This window comes from Vitis vinifera, chromosome 12 (assembly GCF_030704535.1).
Source record: "Vitis vinifera cultivar Pinot Noir 40024 chromosome 12, ASM3070453v1".
Classification (NCBI taxonomy): Eukaryota; Viridiplantae; Streptophyta; class Magnoliopsida; order Vitales; family Vitaceae; genus Vitis; species Vitis vinifera.
Window position 1 is genome coordinate 18,318,273 of NC_081816.1, and position 18,982 is coordinate 18,337,254.

Genomic DNA, 18,982 nt, shown 5'->3' on the forward strand with positions numbered 1-18,982 from the left:
ATCCTGTTTGATTGTCTTGATATATATTTGATGCTTGTTTGATTATCTCTGATAGAACACATGTTGTGATATATTTCTATACTAACTTTTATGTTTTATGATAACGCTTGAGAAGTCGTTCAGGTACGCACTTTGACTATCTCCTATGATCAGACTTTCTTGCTTGACATACTATTTTTTTTAAAATCCTTAGCTTACTTAGGTATCCGTGATCAACCATTTAATTGTCACGTTTCCCTCAACTTAGTCAGTAGAGACCTTTATAGGGCTTGAAAGGGTGCTACCTTTTAAAGGTACCTTCCCAATAGGTAACCTGATCCCTAGATCTAAACTTGGGTTTTTCAAAGACATGCTTTTTCCAAAAATTATGGAGTCACATTTTAGGGTTTTTCTTTCTTGTTTTATTTTCCCTTTAAAATAAAAATAAAATAAGTGGTGACTCATACCTTTTAGAGGTACCTTCCCAATAGGTAATCTGATCCCCGGACCTAGACTTGGTTTTTTCAAATACATGCTTTTTCCAAAAATTATGGAGTCACATTTTAGGGTTTTTCTTTCTTGTTTTATTTCCCCTTTAAAATAAAAATAAAATAAATGGCGACTCCAACTTTTTTCAAAATTAATTTTTCACAAATAAAAAGTGAGTCTCGCCGATCAAGTGGGGACGCAGGTAAAAAATGCGGGTCCACAACAGTGCAAAACATCTCTTTTTATTTATTTATTTATTTTTAAATCTCTCTCTCTCTTTTCTCACCAACAACAAATATTTAAAAAAAAAATATTTGATGGTACAACAAACTTAAGATAATTTATAACATCAATAATATAATACAAAATTAATATATAGAGCTCTTTTCTTTGTCCTTTTACCTTTTCTACCCCCACACAACCTTTTGGTGCCATAAATATAACTAAAAAACTATTTTAATATTAAGATAACATAAACTAATATTTAAACAATCATAGATTTTCATCTTTCCCAAGAAAAAATTGAAAACACGAAATTTATGTTTTCAAATTTTCTATTTTTAAAACTTTAGTTACTAAAAAATTGATTTATGTTTTCCTTTTTGTAGTTTTCATTTTTGAAAAATGATTTTCACTTCTTTTGATTTAAGACATTTTCAAGATAAGATAAAAATAAAAAATAAAAGTGTAGACCCCCCATTTGGGGCCATTCTGGCAGCTGCTCATTTTGTCACGTGGAAGAGCCTTGCTCCACCACGTGTCTTCTCTTGAGAGGCTGGCACGGAATCAAATAGTGCTTTTGAAGGCCAATTTGGGGTCGACACGTGTCATCATGGAATCAGACAAAAATCATTTTTGGTTGTTATTTGAGGGGGAAAAGCCAGCTGCATGGAGGGGGTTGTCTGGCCGTTGGAGAGGTGCTTTTGGGAGGCTGCAGAGTAGTGGGACTGGAAGGGGGCTGTCTCTACAGATATGGTTAGAAGGGCAAATCCGGAAGAAAAGAAGAAAAGGAGATTCACATTTGGGGGGGAGTCAAGTTTTGCTGCTGGAGAGATTTTCTGAGTGTGGGGCTGCCGAGGAGAGAAAAAAAACAGAGAGAGATTTTTAGTTTCAGAGGAAGAAAAACAGAGGATGATTCTGTCAGAGAGGAGGAGCGTATGAGAGCGAGACTGAGAGAGAAAGAACGAGAGAGTTAGAGTTTTCCAGAAAGAACAGAGAGCTAAAGGGAGAAAAGAGAGAAAAAAAAAAAAAAGAAATCAGGGGAGAGAGAGAGGAGTTCAGAGGTAGTTTCCATTAGAGGAGGAGGAGGTTTTCTTAGCAGTCGAGAGAGAAAGTTAGCAGGGCAGGGGAGGAACCGCTCAGGTTTGATCCTTCCTCACTTTAAATTCTCCATTATTACTGCATTACTATGTTTCCGGCTGATATTGGATACTTGCTTTGGTCATCTAAGCTGCTAAACTTGCTTTTCATTGTTGCTTGTTGAGCATCTTTATTTCTCTGTACCTATTTACGATGGTTACGCTACTTATTTGCGTGTTACGATTCTCCCACCAGTTTCTTTTGCAAGCTTCTTAATATTCATTAAAATGGAGTTTGGATTTCAAGGCCTCGTTCTTCCTCATGCATGCTCTGTTTTTATTTATTTATTTATTTTTCTTCATTCTCTTTGCCCTGCTTTTGTTATCTCTCTTGGAATGTTGAGCATCTTGTTTGAGTTTGACTGTCCGGACTGGGTGTTTTTGAGAAGACTCTGAAAGTTTGAAGAAGAAGCTTACTAAAGAAAAGAAGAGAGTATGAACAGGATTGAGGAAAATCACGTGTACGCCATGTGGGTGTAAGGATGAAGAAGGTGACTTGAGGCAAAGAACCCTCAGTGGAAGGGGTTAGTTTGTGTTAGACTGTTTGGAGCAAGATGCGAGCAGAGAATTCTTTTTTTCTATTATGCATTTCAAAATAGCAATCGATCAATGGGGCCGTTCCGATGTTTGTGAAACTTCCTGGTCCTCCAAGTGATGATGTTTGCGAGCAGGCCGTGTGGACCCTAAGATATATTGCTAGTGATTCCCCTCCAGATGTAGTGATTTTGTCTTTGGCCTTGGAGCTTTGCTTTCTTTGCTAGTGCAGTGGGAAGAGCTCGTCAAGCTACCTATGCATGAATGCGTGGTGTCCAAAGTTCTCCATCAGCTACAAAAGTGAACAGAAAGTGGTGATTATGTTCTCATCTTTGAGGATACTAAAATAAGCAAGGGTACCTTTCATGATGTTGTTCCTGTAAGTGAGTCTGCCAGAATTCCCAAGGCGTAGTGGATATTAAAATATCCTTACTGGACCCCACCACTAAAGGGGAAGCATGGTGATAATTCATCCTTACAGCCATGAATATTTCCTCTCTAATTCAATGTTATGCAATGGAAGGGTTCTTGGATTGGATGGGGGAGAATCCCCATATTTCTGTTGATTAGAACATATATTCAGCTACAGCAAGTGGGTATCTGAAAGTTGGGTTGACTGACAAGGCCTTAGAAATGTTAAAGAATATAAAGAGAAACACGTCGCCCTAAGTTCCCTCAAAAGTCTCCATTGAAATCCAAAATTCTTACCTGCTCATGGGTCCCATGTGTACGTGATCATTATGCATGCATCCAAGGCTATCCTTCACACTCCCATTACCATATCATGCCTACAGTTCATCATCATGTTCCCACCCGTGTTATCCTTACCCGCGCATATACCCATTTCTCATACCCATTGCCATGCTATCCCATTCTCCAATACCACCCTCCTCATGCATTCCCATTATTCCTATTACTCTTCACACCCGTCCCCATTACCTATTTCACTAACTCCATTGCCATACCCATTTCATACTATCCACTCCACCACGCCACCTTTTCTCTTTCATCACCACCCTCACAGGCCCGTTCTCTCTCATTAACCTTCATACCCATTTCCTCTAGCCTCCATGCCCATTCAAACCCATTCCCAAGCAAATGAAGACCAGCAAAGCATAGTGGAAACATTCAGGCCTTGGACTGTTCTTCTTGTAACCGCTCCATGCTCACGGCCATGCTCGTGCCGAGTCTAAAAGGTTGCTTCGAGATCAGCAAGCAAAACGACATGAAATAAATGATTTGATGAAGCAAGTTGAAGATAAACTGCTTAGGAAAAGCAGTAAGGAGCAGGACCGAGTCAATTCTGCAGTTCAGTCTATGAGGGATGAACTGGAGAACGAGAGAAAGTTGAGGAAACACTCAGAAAGCCTGCACCGCAAGTTAGCTCGCGAACTTTCTGAGGTTCTATTTGATGCACCATCCAGACTCACTGAGTCACGTGACCAGTCAGAAAAGCACCTGGAATTCCCAATGGCTCCACTCGGAACTTGGACTTGTTGGTACGGGACCTACAGGCAGTGTCTATCAGCAGCCCCAGCATGCATAAGTCAACTGGGCCCTATTCCTACCAGGCCATGCATTGGCCATCTTTAGCATGGGCCACCTTTGGGCCATATGACATTCTTAGATTTCCTTTTATTCGATTTTGAAAATATTTTCTCAAATCCCATTTTGTAAATATCTTTCTCTAAATCTGATTTTCAAATAATCCCAATTTTCTCATCTTTCATCCTTAGAATTTTTAGGATCATCTAAGAGTCTCATTTTCAATAAAATTTGGCCGCCATTTTCTTTTCGACGAGCCACTTTCGAATTTTTCATGATTTTAAAATGTTTTAAAATAAACATGAATTTAAATTCCGTAATTCCCATTAATGGAATTTACGTTGAAATGAAACGAGAGTGGGGTGTTATGTAAATTGGACTTAGAGAAGGCATACGATCACATAAACTGGAAGTTTTTGCTGTTTGTATTGCAAAGCATGGGATTTGGGGAGAAGTAGACCGGGTAGATCTCCTGGTGCATCTCTATAGCAACGTTTTCAGTCTTGGTCAATGGCACTCCGGAAGGCTACTTCAACAGTTCAAGGGGGCTGCGTCAGGGGGACCCCCTATCCCCTTATCTTTTTGTGATAGGAATGGAGGCTCTTAGTAGGCTCATCCATAGAGCAGTAGGGGAAGGGTTCCTTTCAGGCTGTAGAGTCAATGGAAGGGGTAGGGATGGGGCCTTGGTCTCTCATTTGTTGTTTGCCGACGACACTTTAGTGTTTTGTGAAGCTTCCGAAGATCAGATGGTTTACTTAAACTGGTTGTTGATGTGGTTTGAAGCCATATCAGGTTTGAGAATCAATTTGGACAAAAGTGAAATTTTGTCGGTTGGTAGAGTGGAGAATTTGGAGACTTTGGCTCTCGAGGCTGGCTGTAAAGTGGGCAGGCTGCCTTCTTCTTATTTGGGGATTCCTTTGGGGGTGAACCACAAGTCTGTGGCCATTTGGGATGGGGTGGAAGAGAGATTTCGAAAAAGGTTGGCCTTGTGGAAAAGACAATTTATTTCCAAAGGAGGAAGAATCACTCTAATTCGTAGTACATTGTCAAGTATGCCCATATACTTGATGTCTTTACTTCGAATGCCAAGAGTGGTTAGTCTAAGGTTGGAAAAAATTCAAAGGGATTTCTTGTGGGGAGGGGGTGCTTTGGAGAGGAAGCCTCACCTAGTTAATTGGGATACCGTTTGTTTGGACAAAAGGAAGGGGGGCTTGGGAGTTAGACGTCTATCTACTCTCAATAGGGCCCTTCTTTGCAAGTGGAATTGGCGTTTTGCGAATGAAAGGGAGAATTTTTGGAGGCATGTCATTAATAGGAAGTTCGGGGAGGAAGAAGGGGGTTGGGTTACTAGAGAAGTTAGGGAGAGTTATGGAGTAGGATTTTGGAAGGAAATAAGGAAGGAAGGTGCCCTTATGCAAAATAAAGTCGTTTTTTCAATGGGGAATGGTAGAAGGGTAAAATTTTGGAAAAATAAATGGTGTTGGAACCTCGCCTTCTGCAATTCTTTTCCCTCCTTGTATGCTTTTGCCTCCTATAAGGAGGCTTGGGTAGAAGAGTTTTGGGATTCTTCGGGAGAGGAAGGGGTTTGGAGTCCTAGATTCTCTAGGCCCTTCAATGATTAGGAGGTAGAGGAGGTGGAGAGGCTTCTTTTGACAATCTGGGGAGTAAGGCTTATTTCTCTTGTGGAAGATAGAATGTTGTGGAAAGTGACTTCGAATGGGATTTTTTCAGCTAAATCCCTTTATAATGATCTATCTTCAAGAAGAGCTGGTCTTTTCCCTCATGGTTTGATCTGGAGCCCTAGTGTGCCTTCCAAAGTGAGCTTTTTCGCTTGGGAGGCTTCTTGGGGTAAGGTGCTTACTCTGGATCAGCTTAAAAAGTGGGGGTGGGCTCTTGCTAATAGATGTTTCCTTTGCTGTGAGGAAGAGGAGTCTATTGATCATATTCTTATGCATTGCTCCAGGGCAAGAGTTTTATGGGAGTTATTGTTCGCCCTTTTTGGAGTGTTTTGGGTCCTCCCGTTTTTGGTTAGAGATACCCTTATTGAATGGAGGGGCTTTATGTTGGGCAAGAAGCGTAGAAAGGTGTGGAAGGCAGCCCCATTGTGCCTTTTGTGGGCGGTTTGGATGGAAAGAAATAGGATTGTCTTTGATAATGAGGATTTTTCGGTTCATAGGTTGAAAAATTCTTTTGTTTGTAATCTTTGGTTGTGGACTAAGTCGGTTGTAAATGAAGGTCCTCTTCCTTTACTTAGTTTTTTTTATTGGCTAGGCGCTAGATGAGGGATGGTTTTGTATCTTCTCTTCTTTTGTTTGTGCCTTAAGGTGCCTTTTGTATACTCCCTGTATGCTTTTAGGTTTTCCTCAAGGTGCCATTTTCTAATATATTTATGCTTTTGCCTATCAAAAAAAAAAAAAAAAAATCAGTTGCTTCTATCTATTGGATTTGCTTAAGCGTTGATCTATTCACAATGTGATAAGTGAATGCTTATTGAGGACACATGTCATGATTACTATTTTACTAACCTTTACACCAATTTCAAAAGCAAAAGCATCTCCTCATGGCATGCCTCTTATGAGTTTGGATGGTATTATAAGAGAAGATTTCTCCTTCACAAGTAAGGTAGATTATGGACCTGTCTTCGGTCATCAATGAGATGGTGGATGAGAAAGTTCACTTGGCCAAGGAGGGGATGGTATTTAAGATAAATTTTGAAAAGACATGATCAAATTAATTGAGATTTACTAAACCCTACTTTGCTCGAAAAAGGTCTAGTTCTAAATTGACACTTTAGATTTTAGGTTGCCTATCTTCGATTAGTTTTACTATGATAGTGAATAGTGGTATGAAAGGTTGGGTAAAGGCTTGTACAGGGTTCACACAATGGGATCTGCCTTTTCCTTTCCTCTTTATAATAGTAGTAGCTCAGATGTTATGTACCAAGATTAAATCACACTTTCAATATTTGAAAGAATAATTAAAAGAAAAAAAATATTTTAATGTTCACACAGATATCAAGACTTAAGATAAATCTAATTTAGAGTATCTTGTTAAGCATTAGTTTAAATTAAGACAACTCTTTAGTCTAGCTTTCTTATTAGGTTGTTGGACCACGAGGTAGTCCCTCTCTTGTTTAGGGCTTATTTTATTTAGGAATCTCAAGGCTCCTCTGTTTTAGAACCCTGTTTTAGAAAAGGTCTCTTGTAAACTAGATGGTTGTCAAAGAGCCTCTCTGTCCTTAGGATGAAGATCTACATTTATCTAGTCTCATTTGCCTTATATCTATACTGGTTTCCTCTTAGACTAGTGTTCCAGTCAAGATTGGCTTCTAAGATTGAGAAAATTTGGAATTTTTATTGGTCGGGGAAGGGAAGAAAGAAATTTTTGTTTGTTTGCCTATCAGAAAAAGAAAGAGCATCTAATTGGAAGGTATCAATTTTATAGGCTTAGAAATGAAGGAGGTTTTGGTTTGGAATGATTTCTTCAAGGAATAAAGCCTTTTCTATGGAACTATGCTTAGGCTAGTGACACCACATTCCATAAGGTAGTCAGAATTAATAATGGTTTGCACTCTGATGGTTAGGATACGAACATTTTGTCTAATGATCACATTAGGGCACATAGAGAGCAATTGCATAAGGTTTCTTTAATTTTCTTAGTATATCTAGTTCTTAGTTTGGAATGACTATGAGTTTCTCTCTTGGGAAGATTTGTGGTGATTTTAGTCCCTCTATCCTAACATCTATTGGTTCCAATGTCTATAGATTCTTTTAGTTCATTTGCTCTTAATATTGTATCCTTCTTATGCCAATACCTCAGCTCCTTGGTTTATTTCTCATACTAGGAGAGTGGTGATCTTATTAGCTTCATTTCTTTGTTGCTTATTGTTTATCTATCATCCTCATTTTCCATTGAGGAAGTTAGGTCTTCACCTGACCCTTTAAGGTTTTTCTCTTTGTAGCCCTCCTTGTCTTAAAAGTATGAGATTATGAGTAGTGATCAACTTGCTATTGTTTACCAACCTTAAAGAATCAGACAAGTGGGTTTGAGAATAGATATGATCAAATTAGTTCATGTTGACTATCATTGACGTGTTCATGTTTTTCCCCTTTCTCACACAAGTATTTTTTTTTTTGTATATATATATTTTGCAGTGATGGATTATTTTTTGCTGTGAAGGAGGTTTCATTGCTTGATAAAGGGAAGTGGGGCAAACAAGGCATTTATCAACTTGAACAAGTGAGAAGAATGTCTTCTTCTAAAGAAATGCTCATCAAATATGGTTTAATCTTTCTTATTTTTTTTAATAAAATTTTTTGAACTATTTTTTTTTTTTTTTGTACATTACAGTTAACCTCAAGTCAATTGCATATATAGGTATTTCAGTAAAGAGCAATTGCTCATCGATCCAGGTTGTATTATCATGAGATTATTTTTCTAATTCCTTCCTTATTGGTCCAGGAGATTTCTCTTTTAAGTCAGTTGGAACATGAGAACATAGTTCGGTATTATGGCACAGACAAGGTATGTTTCTTACACCTTGAGTCAGCTTCTTTTGTTTTCTTGTAACATATCATTCTTGGAATGAAAGAGTATTCCACATTGCATTTTGTCACCTATAGCAAACTTGAATGAATTTTTTGTCATTTTTGGGCCTAATCCTTGAGACAATCTATAAAGGATAGTTACAAACATAATGGTGCAACTTGAAATGAGAATACTTTTATATTGTTATAATATCATCACCTGCAGTTATTTATCCCAGTTCTTCAGAGTCTTGATAGACTTCCTTCCTGTTTCCATAGTATCTGAAAATGGTACTGCCAATGGGAAGAGGAAATATTTGTCATTCAATCCAATACATGCGATTCAAAGTGAAGTAACCATGCAAAGAGCCAATGAGAATAATAGAAAAATCTAGTACCAAATTTTAATTAAAACCATGTATTTATGGGGCATTATCCTACATATGAGATTTAATCAAACTAAAAATCTCCCTGCTAAGAGATTTACTCTTAGCAAATGGGTCCATTCATTTAGAAGATGGGTTCATTCATTTAAAATTTAAGTTGACCTCGACCTTCCTTAACACAGATTTGGACCTTTTCAAGTGTTGCCACAACCTCAAAAATCCACCAACATGTGTTGTTTCTATGTCAAAAATTGTCTCTCATGATTCACCTTTAGTAATGTCAAATATATTGTTAGGATTTTGAAGAATTGGAATTTGAAATATTTTACAATTCCAAGACTATGAAATTTGGGTGATTTTTATGGTCAAATTCAAAGAAGCTCAAGATGTTAATTTTTGTATAAACATCTAAAAGTTTGAAGATTGATTTCAATTTGAGCAAAACTGTTGGATTCCTCATGACTAAGGGTATGCTTAACTTGAAATTTTTACCGTTTAGATCTAAAACAATAGGCTTAAGTTTTCCAGGCTCTTTCCTAAACTTAAACTGAATCCAAATACAAATATTATTCTTGCTTTTTTTAGGAAAAAAAATCTATTTTTTTTTTCAAATCATTTTAGGGCCTCAAACTTTAAAAAAAAATGGGCTTAGTGATTGTGAAACGGGCTGGTGAATCCAAGTTGGAAACTCAACCTCAATCAATTGGCATCCACCTGATGGATTGAGGTTTACCTAAATTGATATTAAAAAATAAAATAAAAAATAGAGGCACTTGTGTCAGCTTTTTAAAGAGTTCAGCTTTTGTTGAAACTTACATATTGGAGCCCCACACAAACCTTACTTCTTATGTCTCTACATGTACATATTTTTAGGGTGCATTTAGCTTGGGCTCTGGTGGTATAACTATGGAATGATATTGTTTTTTCTCACTATTAAGGAATGAAAACTTAATAGTAAAAAAATTAAAATAGATAAAAAAAGTGGATGATAGCTAAATGCGAATTCTCAAGCAATTTCTAAGACAACTATACGCTTGAATGAGAACAAACTTGAAGGAAATTGCATATTCCCAACTTCAACTAGATATTAGAATGAAAATCTTATATCCTTTGTATTTGTAGAGATATGTTTTCATTCCTAAGCATAGATGCCAATGAATTGACCAAGCCCTTCGGATTTAAAAAGAGGATCTTTACAGATTTCTATAGAGCCAAGAAAGAAATATTTGCAAGAAGAATCGGAAATGGGAGCTTTCCAAAGACAAGTTAAAACTAGAAAATATGGGGGGAAGAATGGGGATGATTATCTTGTAACATTAAGGATGGTTACGATGTTGGGTTATGGAAAGCTGTTTGGAAGGCTTGGGATTTCCCTAGTAGTATAATTTCCTTCTTTGTAAGGAATGGGGGGAGGGGGGGAGGGTAAAATTTTGGAAGGATAGATGGTGTGGGGATGGATCCTTATGCTTTTCCTTTTCTAGCTTTGTATAATTTAGAAAAGAGGATTGGGAGGTAAAGTTATGGGATCGAACAAGTGAGAGGAGCCATTGGAACCTTTGTTTTTCTCAGAATCTAAATGATTGAAAGATGAATGGTGTAGAACAATTCTAATCTAAATAATTGAAAGATGGATGGTGTAGAACAATTCTTCTCTAGATTTCAAGGCATAACGATGAATAGAATGGTATTGCTTCCTATGTAAAGTTGATGAGGAATCCATTGATCACATTTGGCTTCACTGTGCTATGATAAGGGCTCTTTAGTAGTTGCTTTTCTCTTTATTTAGCAATTCTTAGGTTCTACTTGCCATAGTAAGAGAGGTTCTTTTAGTTGGCATGACTCCTTTGTGGGAAGAGGATAAAAAAAGAATTGGAAACCTGCCTCATTATGCATTTTTTTTAGATGGTTTGGAAAAAGAGGAATTGAAGGTTGTTTGAAAACAAGGGGCAATTAGTCCATGCTTTGAAGAGTCTTTTCCTTAGTAATATTTTGTTGTGGCTAAAGAGGTGCATAGATGAAAACTCAATGTCTTTAATAGATTTTGTTGATTGGTTGGGTTCTTGCTAAGGGAAAGGGGGTAGTTTTTGTTCATCCTTTAGAGCTTATTGTATGTGGGAGAAAGTGGTAAAGAATTATTATTCAATCAACTGTTATAATCATAATTTATATCCTATATTTACAAAGAAATTTAAGGAAAAAAAAACTAATAATCCTAATAAATCAGGACAATGCTTATAAATAAGAAATTATTATTCCTAATCAAATTTACAGTTATACACACTTTCCTAATTTAATTTATAGCTATATACAATTACATAAATATATACAAGAGACCCTAATTAGGAAAATTTAGATTTTTAACACTCTCTTTTAAGATGGTGAATAGATATTATTGATGCCCAACTTGCCTATAATTGCTTGAAATGTTGTGCTTGCCAAACCTTTGATCAAAACATCTGCAAGTTGTCTATTTGATGACACAAACAGGGTGCAAATTAACCCACTTTCTAACTTTTCTTTTATGAAGTGTCTATCAACCTCAACAAGCTTTGTCCGGTCATGTTGTACCAGATTATGAGCCATGTTTATGGTTGATTTGTTATCCTAATACAACCTCATGGATCCTTCCCATTTAATCCATAAGCTCTCAAGAACAATTTTAAGCCATAATAACTCACAAATTCCTTGTGTCATAGCTTTAAACTCTGCCTCTGCACTAAACCTTACCACAACATGTTGTTTTCTACTCAACCAAGTCACCAAGTTTCCTCTAAGAAAGAAACCGAACTTCTCTATTGTACCAAAATACTTAGCCTTTTTACGTAGTAACTCTGGCCAAGAAAAAACTAGAGAAAGAGTCACTACGAATTTTGTAGTATTTCAGGTATCGTTCTCAGGGACTGGCTTATGGAAATTGTCAATACTAGAATAAATGAATTGCTTTTGTTTAAATCCTAAAGTGAAAAACAATAGGTGAATAATTTGAAACTAAGTAAAAGAAATTAAATTAATAAAAAAAATGAATATTGATTTCAAATTCAATTGATTCAAGTTTGAGGTTTTCCACAATCCAACCTAGGGTATAGAAATTAGAGAAAACAAGGGTCTTTTAAGTGATATGATCTTAGGGTTTTGGGATCTTTAGCCCCTCGCGATCAAGTTGAGTTCTATAACTCAAAATTGCATTCGAAACCTATTTTTTTCCTTTTTAAAACAGATTCCTAAAACCATCAAATGAATGAGATTGATTACTAGTTTAAGATTTGGCTTTTTAACCCTTCTTACTTCTTATAGCTTTGTTTTGGGACAAATAACGATAGGGAAGACGAGGATAACTAATGATCAAGAATTACCAAGAATCACTAGTATCAGGTAATAACCTACCGTATCATTCCCTAAACGAACTCACAAGGATATGATAAAAAAATGATAAATTGTCACCCAACCAATATTTAATCTCATTGTTATAATAATTTACCCATTGTCCCTATAGGTTTCCTGGCCCTTAGGTTTTCATGCTTCAAGCCCCAAGTTGGCTCTTAGCCTCTCATGGGGGTGATGTCACATTCACAATCCATAATAGGGTAAAAATCCATAATTTGAATAAAAAGAAACTAAAAACAATATATTTAATAAAGAAGAAAAAGAAAACAAACCAAAGTTCTCGTCTTCTTCCACCTTCAATGTCAAACTCTCCGGAAAAAAAATCCAAGATCCCTAAAACCTAGAATTGAGAGAGTTTATATAATATCATCAATTACCTAACATGTAGCACACTCTCATTGGTCACTTATTATAAAAATAATTTCCTAAAAATGATTAAAAAATAATAAAATGGTGATTTCTAGTCGTGTGGGGTCCACTTAGGGCAGATGAAGTGACCTAGATGCAATTCCCGAGGTAGAGGAGACGAAACATCAAAGTGGCAGTGGGTGAATTTGAAATTGGTGTCATTTCAAAGTGGATTTTGAATTCATAAGTTGAATAGATGCAATTCCCGAGGTAGAGGAGGCGGAACATCAAAGTGGTAGTGGGTGAATTCGAAATTGGTGTCATTTTGAAGTGAATTTCGAATTCATAAGTTGAATAGATGCAATTCCTGAGGTAAAGGAGGCGAAACATCAAAGTGGCAGTGGGTGAATTCGAAATTGGTGTCATTTCGAAGTGGATTTCGAATTCATAAGTTGAATAGATGCAATTCCTGAGATAGAGGAGGCGAAACATCAAAGTGGCAGTGGGTGAATTCGAAATTGGTGTCATTTCGAAGTGGATTTCGAATTCATAAGTTGAATTTCGAAATCATTTCGAAATGACCCTCTAGCTTGGTGCAATTGTTTTCAAATGGCCATAACTTCTTCATTTCAGCTCCGATTTGCAAACTATTTGAAGCATTGGACTCTTGACTTCCCAAGCTTCGAAATGATAAATGGTATGTATACAATGGACTCTAGAAAGTGCTCTAAATTTTTCCTCAAAATCAGAGTATATAATGCCATCAGATTTTTGAGTTCTAAATTTCCATGCAGCTGAATCTTGCTTCATGCCTCATTTCCCATGTTTTCTTCTTACTCTATAATAGTCATTTCTCATCTTCCAAACTCATGATATCCTCGTCTTGCCTTTCCTTACTGTCCATGATTCTTGACTCACTTATTTCCTCATTTAGCCTTTTCTTGATCTTTCAAAATCTAAAGTGATTCAACTTGCACTATTTTCTTCCCTTGAACTTGAGATAAGTCTCCAAAGTACAAATTAAACTCATGGATAGGGCCTTAGCATTGATTTAGGTCAAGTTGGGTGATTTGAATGTCTTTTGGTGCATAACTCATATAGAATATGTGCCATTAGAGCTCATATTTTGGCTCCAATTAGAAAGGCGTAGTAACCTGATGTTGATCTCTTATCTACCATTGATTTAACGTTGTTGGCATTCATATAGGCTTCAAGGAACAAACCCATACATTTTTTGAAGAGAATTCCCATTCTTAAGCTGCCTTTAAGATACTGTAAAATCCTATAAACAGCTTGTAAGTAGACCTTCTTCAGATTGTGCATAAACTGGCTTACTACACTCACGATATAGGCAATATCCGGTCTTGTGTGTGATAAGTAAATCAATCGCCCCACTAATCTTTGATCCATGCCTTAATCCACTCCTTTGTCTTCCAATGCTTCCCCAAGCTTACGATTTGCTTCAATTGGAGTCTTTATCGATTTACATCCAAGCTTTCTTGTCTCCTTAAGGAAGTTAAGGATGTATTTGTGTTGTGATACAAAAATACCCTCTTTTGACCATGCCACTTCAATTCCTAAAAAGTACTTTAGTTTACCCAAATCCTTTATCTTAAACTCCTTTGTAGGACATTTCTGAAGGGCCTCTTTTTCTTTTGGATCAATCCCGACCACGATTATGTCATCAACATATAGTAGTAATGTTATAACTCCCCCTGAAGCAAAATATTTAATGAACAAAGTGGGATCTCCTTGGCTTTGTTTAAACCCTAGAGATAACATAACCTTTGTAAATCTTCCAAATCATGCTCTAGGATATTGTTTCAATCCATACAATGCCTCCTTCAACCTACATACCTTATTCTTGTCTAAACTTCCCCCAAAACTGGGAGGAACTTCCACATAGATTTTTTCATCAATTTCACCATGGAAAAAGACATTCTTTACATCAAATTGTTGTAAATTCCAATCAAAATAAGTTTCCAAAGATGATAAAATTCTCACTATATTCATCTTTGCAATTGATGCAAAAGTTTCTTGATAGTTCGCTCCATGTGTTTGTGTATATCCCTTTGCGACTAACCTTGCTTTATATCATTCAAGGGATCCATCGACTTTTATATTTAACTGTAAATATCCAGTTGCAACTCACTACTTTATTCCCTTTTGGTAACTCCATAATTTCCCCAGTCCTATTTTTCTCCAATATTTCCATCTTAACTTTCATAGCTTGTTTCCATTTCCCATTAAATGCCTCGATTAAGGTTTGTGGAATTGGTATGGAATTTATTTGGGTAAGAAAGGCTCTATGAGATGGTGAGAAATTTTCAAATGACACAAAATTGGACAATGGGTGTCGCATGCATTTACGTGTGCCTTTCTTAATGGCAATATGAAGATCAACATCATCATGTGAGTTAAGAGGCACAATATAATTATGTACCTCATTTCTGAGAGTTGGTTTGAATGTTTAGACTTGCATGGGTCTAGGTTCAATCACCCTTTTCTTGAATAAACTTGTAGTGGCTTTGTGGTAATAGGTTCTGACTCATTTTCTTTTGTTCCAACAGCTAAAATAGGACATCTTTTAGCTATTTTTGGGACTGTTGTAGCTATTTGAGGTGTGTTGGAAATTTCTAGACTTTTTTAATGACTTTTGGACTCTTTTTGGTTTCCATTTGAAGGTTCAGATGGGGAAGATTTAGGAAACTCAAGCAAGAACATGTCCTTGTCTTCCATAGATGATGTTTCCCCTTGAAGATAAGGAACTAAAAAATATCCCTCTATTTCTACAAAAGTGACATCCCTGGAGATGAAAAAAAATTTAGTTGGAGGATGGAAACATTTATACCATTTTTGTGTTGAATATCTAATAAAAACACACTTTAATGCTCTTGGATCCAACTTTCCTTAATGATAAGCATGAATATGAACAAACACGGGGCACCCAAACACTTTAGGAGGAAGCTTACTTGATGTATTGAATTGAAGAAAGAATGTTGTGAACATTTGCATAAGACTCTTTAAACCCAAAACTCGATAAGAAACCCTATTTGTTAAATGAGCAACTGTACGAACGAACTCCTCCCAATATGTTTTTGGAACATTTTTTTGAAACAAGACAACCTTAGTAACATTTAGTAAGTGACCATTTTTCCTCTCGGCTACTCCATTTTGTTAGGGTGAACACGTGAAAACACATGAATAATTCCCTCTTTTTGAAAATAATATGAAAAAGTTTGATTGAAATAATCCTTTGCATTGTCCAATCTAACATGTTTTATTGACACCCCAAATTGATTTTTGACCATATTATGGTAATTTGGAAAAACAATGCTCACATCCGACTTTTGTTAAAAGGAAAATCCAAGTAACACGGGGTATAATCATCAATAAATGAAACAATCCAACAAGTTCCCAAAATATTAGGAACTCGTGATGGCCCCAAATATCACTGTGAATTAAGGAAAAATGAAATTATGATATTTTGTTGCTAAAAGGAAATGGGACACAATGATGTTTTGCAAATTCACTAACATCACAATGAAAAGTGTTAACATCAATATTCTTAAAAAGTAAAGGGAACTGACCTAAAGTACATTCAATGAAGGGTAGCCAAGTCGAAAGTGATAAAGCCAAATTTGTTCTTTATTTGAAGAAAATGACTTAGATAAAAAAGAAAGAGGTAGTTGATTCCCATTTCCAACATTGCCACTACTTGTATTAGGGTAGTAGAGTTCGTTCTTTTCCTTAATATGCCCAATCATCTTTCCCAAAACTCGGTCCTAAAAAACAGAATGAGTAGGGGAAAAGATAACTCTACAATTCATATCTTTTGTGAGTTAATAAATGGACACAAGGTCGGTTGAAAGCTTGAGAACATGTAAGACATTTTTAAGACTCAAAGAAGTGTTTACATTGACTATTCCCAAACCTGTAATAGTAGCTAAAGACCCATCAACAATAGTTATTTTCCTATTGCTAGGACATGGAATATATGTGCTAAATTTTTCTGATGAATGTCATTTGCTCAGTAGCTCTTGAATCAGTGATCCAAGATCTTGAAAGGGACATAGCAGAGACACTTAAAGCATGAGAGAAAGAATACTTGAATGTGCGAGAGAGCAAACACCCATAGGTTTCTCCAATGAATCCAAATTTTTTTTAGCTTTTCAATGTCCTCCTAATTCAATTCTCCAAGTTTCGTGTTATTGTACTTTGATTGTTCCTTTCTAGAGTTATTAGCATCAACTACATACACTTGGCTTCACTATTATCCCCCTTTAAAACCACTAGCACGGTTGATACCCATGGTTTACCATGAAGTTTCCAGCATGTCTCTTTTGTGTGTTGTGGTTTTTTACAATATGTGCACCAAACATTGTCCTTATTCTTAGAAAAATCACATCTGCCACCTTTTCTTGGGTTTAGGCCTTTGAAATTACTATCTCTTGGTTTTGATGTAGTAAGGGCTGAACCTTCTGCTAGTTGAGAATCAATCATAACACCTCATCATCCTTCCTCCGCTTGAATAATGGAGAAAACCTCATTAATGGATGACAAATCATCCGTTCCTAAGACTTGAACTCGAACTTGATCAAATTCGGCATTAAGGCTAGAAAGAAACCCGAAAATCTTCTCCCTTTCAACAAACTTTCTTAACATTGAATCATCTTCACTACATTTCATTTGAAGATTTTGGTAATAATCCAATTCTTGCCAAAGACTTTTTCAGGAGATTATAATATTCAATGATTGATCTTGTTCCCTGTTTAGTAGTTGAATTTTTTTGCTTAAGTTTGTCTTATTGTCTCCCAAATCTCTTTAGTTGTGGTGAGAAACATACAAGTGCCATTAATTTCAGGCAACATAGAATTCCATAACCATGACATGATCATGGAATCCTCTTCAACCCATTGGTTGAACTTTGGATCTTCAGGCTATGGACCTATGCCAATTAGATGACTTAGTTTTCCTTTCTCTTTCAAAAAGGTTCGCACTAGTTGATACCATTGGAGATAGTTTTGGTCATTCAACCAATATGCTGAATTGATATTCTATAACACTCCAATGGTTTGATTAGGCAAAGTTTCACCAAAGACAACTATGGGTGTGGCAGAAGTCTCAGACATGTTAGACATGGTGAAATCCCAAAAATTACAGGTAGAGATTAAAGCAAGAGAACAGATGAAAGATGAAAAATGAAATAAACAAAACACACACCAATGAAGGCTAAAATAATTAGGCTTGAAATCAACAATGAAGACTGAAGAACTGGAACTAAAATCAGCAATGAAAGTTGATAAAGAATGTCCAAAGAGGCTTTGATATAATGTGGGAGAAAGTGGTAAAAAAATCTTATTCAATCAGCTGTTTCAATCCTAATTTATATCCTATATTTACAAAGAAATTTAAGGAAAAAAATAAACTAATAATCTCTATAAATCATGACAATCCTTATAAATTAAGGATTATTCTTCCTAATCTAATTTACAACTATATAAATTTTCTTAATCTAATTTACAGTTATATACAATTACATAAATGTATACAAGAGACCCCAATTAAGAAAATTCAAATTTCTAACATTGCATATGTTGTGTGTACTTTTTTTTATTTTTTCCCTATGGGTAAAATATGAGAATATATTAAAGGGTGCAACAATGAACAAACGTAATATACAGAAATCGCTTAAAGGTAGAATGAAAGCAAAGAGAACAACATGGGAAAACCAACCAGACATACCACCTAACACCCTAGAAAATCATATTGTTCCTAGCCAACTCTCAAGCTCCCAAAAAGTGTCCTGTGTACCTTAGGTGAGCTTTTTCTTTGGACACTTTGTTATATAATATTATCATTGCCTATCAAACAAGCACCATCTTATGGCTTTCTTCAACCCATGGGTTATATAATTCACAGTGTAAATGATCAATAGCTAAATTTTTCTTTTTCTTTGGGGGGAATTTTTGTCTTTCATATTGTCATTTAAGTATTTCTTCCTTTATGATCTGGCTCTAATTTTCCTTCTTTATGCACTTGATCTTTCCAGGATGACTCTAAACTTTATATCTTCCTTGAGCTTATGACGAAAGGTTCACTTTCAAGTTTATATCAAAAGTATCATTTGCAAGAAAGACAAGTTTCGGCCTACACAAAGCAAATTTTAAATGGTTTGAAATATCTACATGAGAAAAATGTAGTTCACAGGTGATACAAATGATCTTACTGCTTAATTATTTGGTCATATTTATCTTTTCATTTATCTATATATTTATTTCTGTTTTCTTGTTTTCTCAACATTTCTTTTTGATGTATTGCTTTGAACATGTTTTGATTATTTCCATTCTCTTGCCTTAGCCACCAAGATGTTGAATTAATATGCATGAACTACATAATACCTGGATGCACAACTTGCTTACTTAGAGAAAAT

General features: G+C 35.9%; 1 protein-coding gene across 1 annotated transcript; it reads left to right on the plus strand.

Moving 5' to 3' along the window:
* The first annotated feature begins 3,602 nt into the window (after positions 1–3,602).
* On the plus strand, positions 3,603–18,982 carry LOC132254733 (mitogen-activated protein kinase kinase kinase 1b-like). Its single transcript, XM_059740939.1, has 4 exons — positions 3,603–3,859; positions 8,060–8,144; positions 8,367–8,429; positions 18,602–18,982. Exons 1-4 carry the CDS (start codon positions 3,603–3,605, stop codon positions 18,761–18,763), a joined length of 567 nt encoding a protein of 188 aa, XP_059596922.1. The 3' UTR covers positions 18,764–18,982.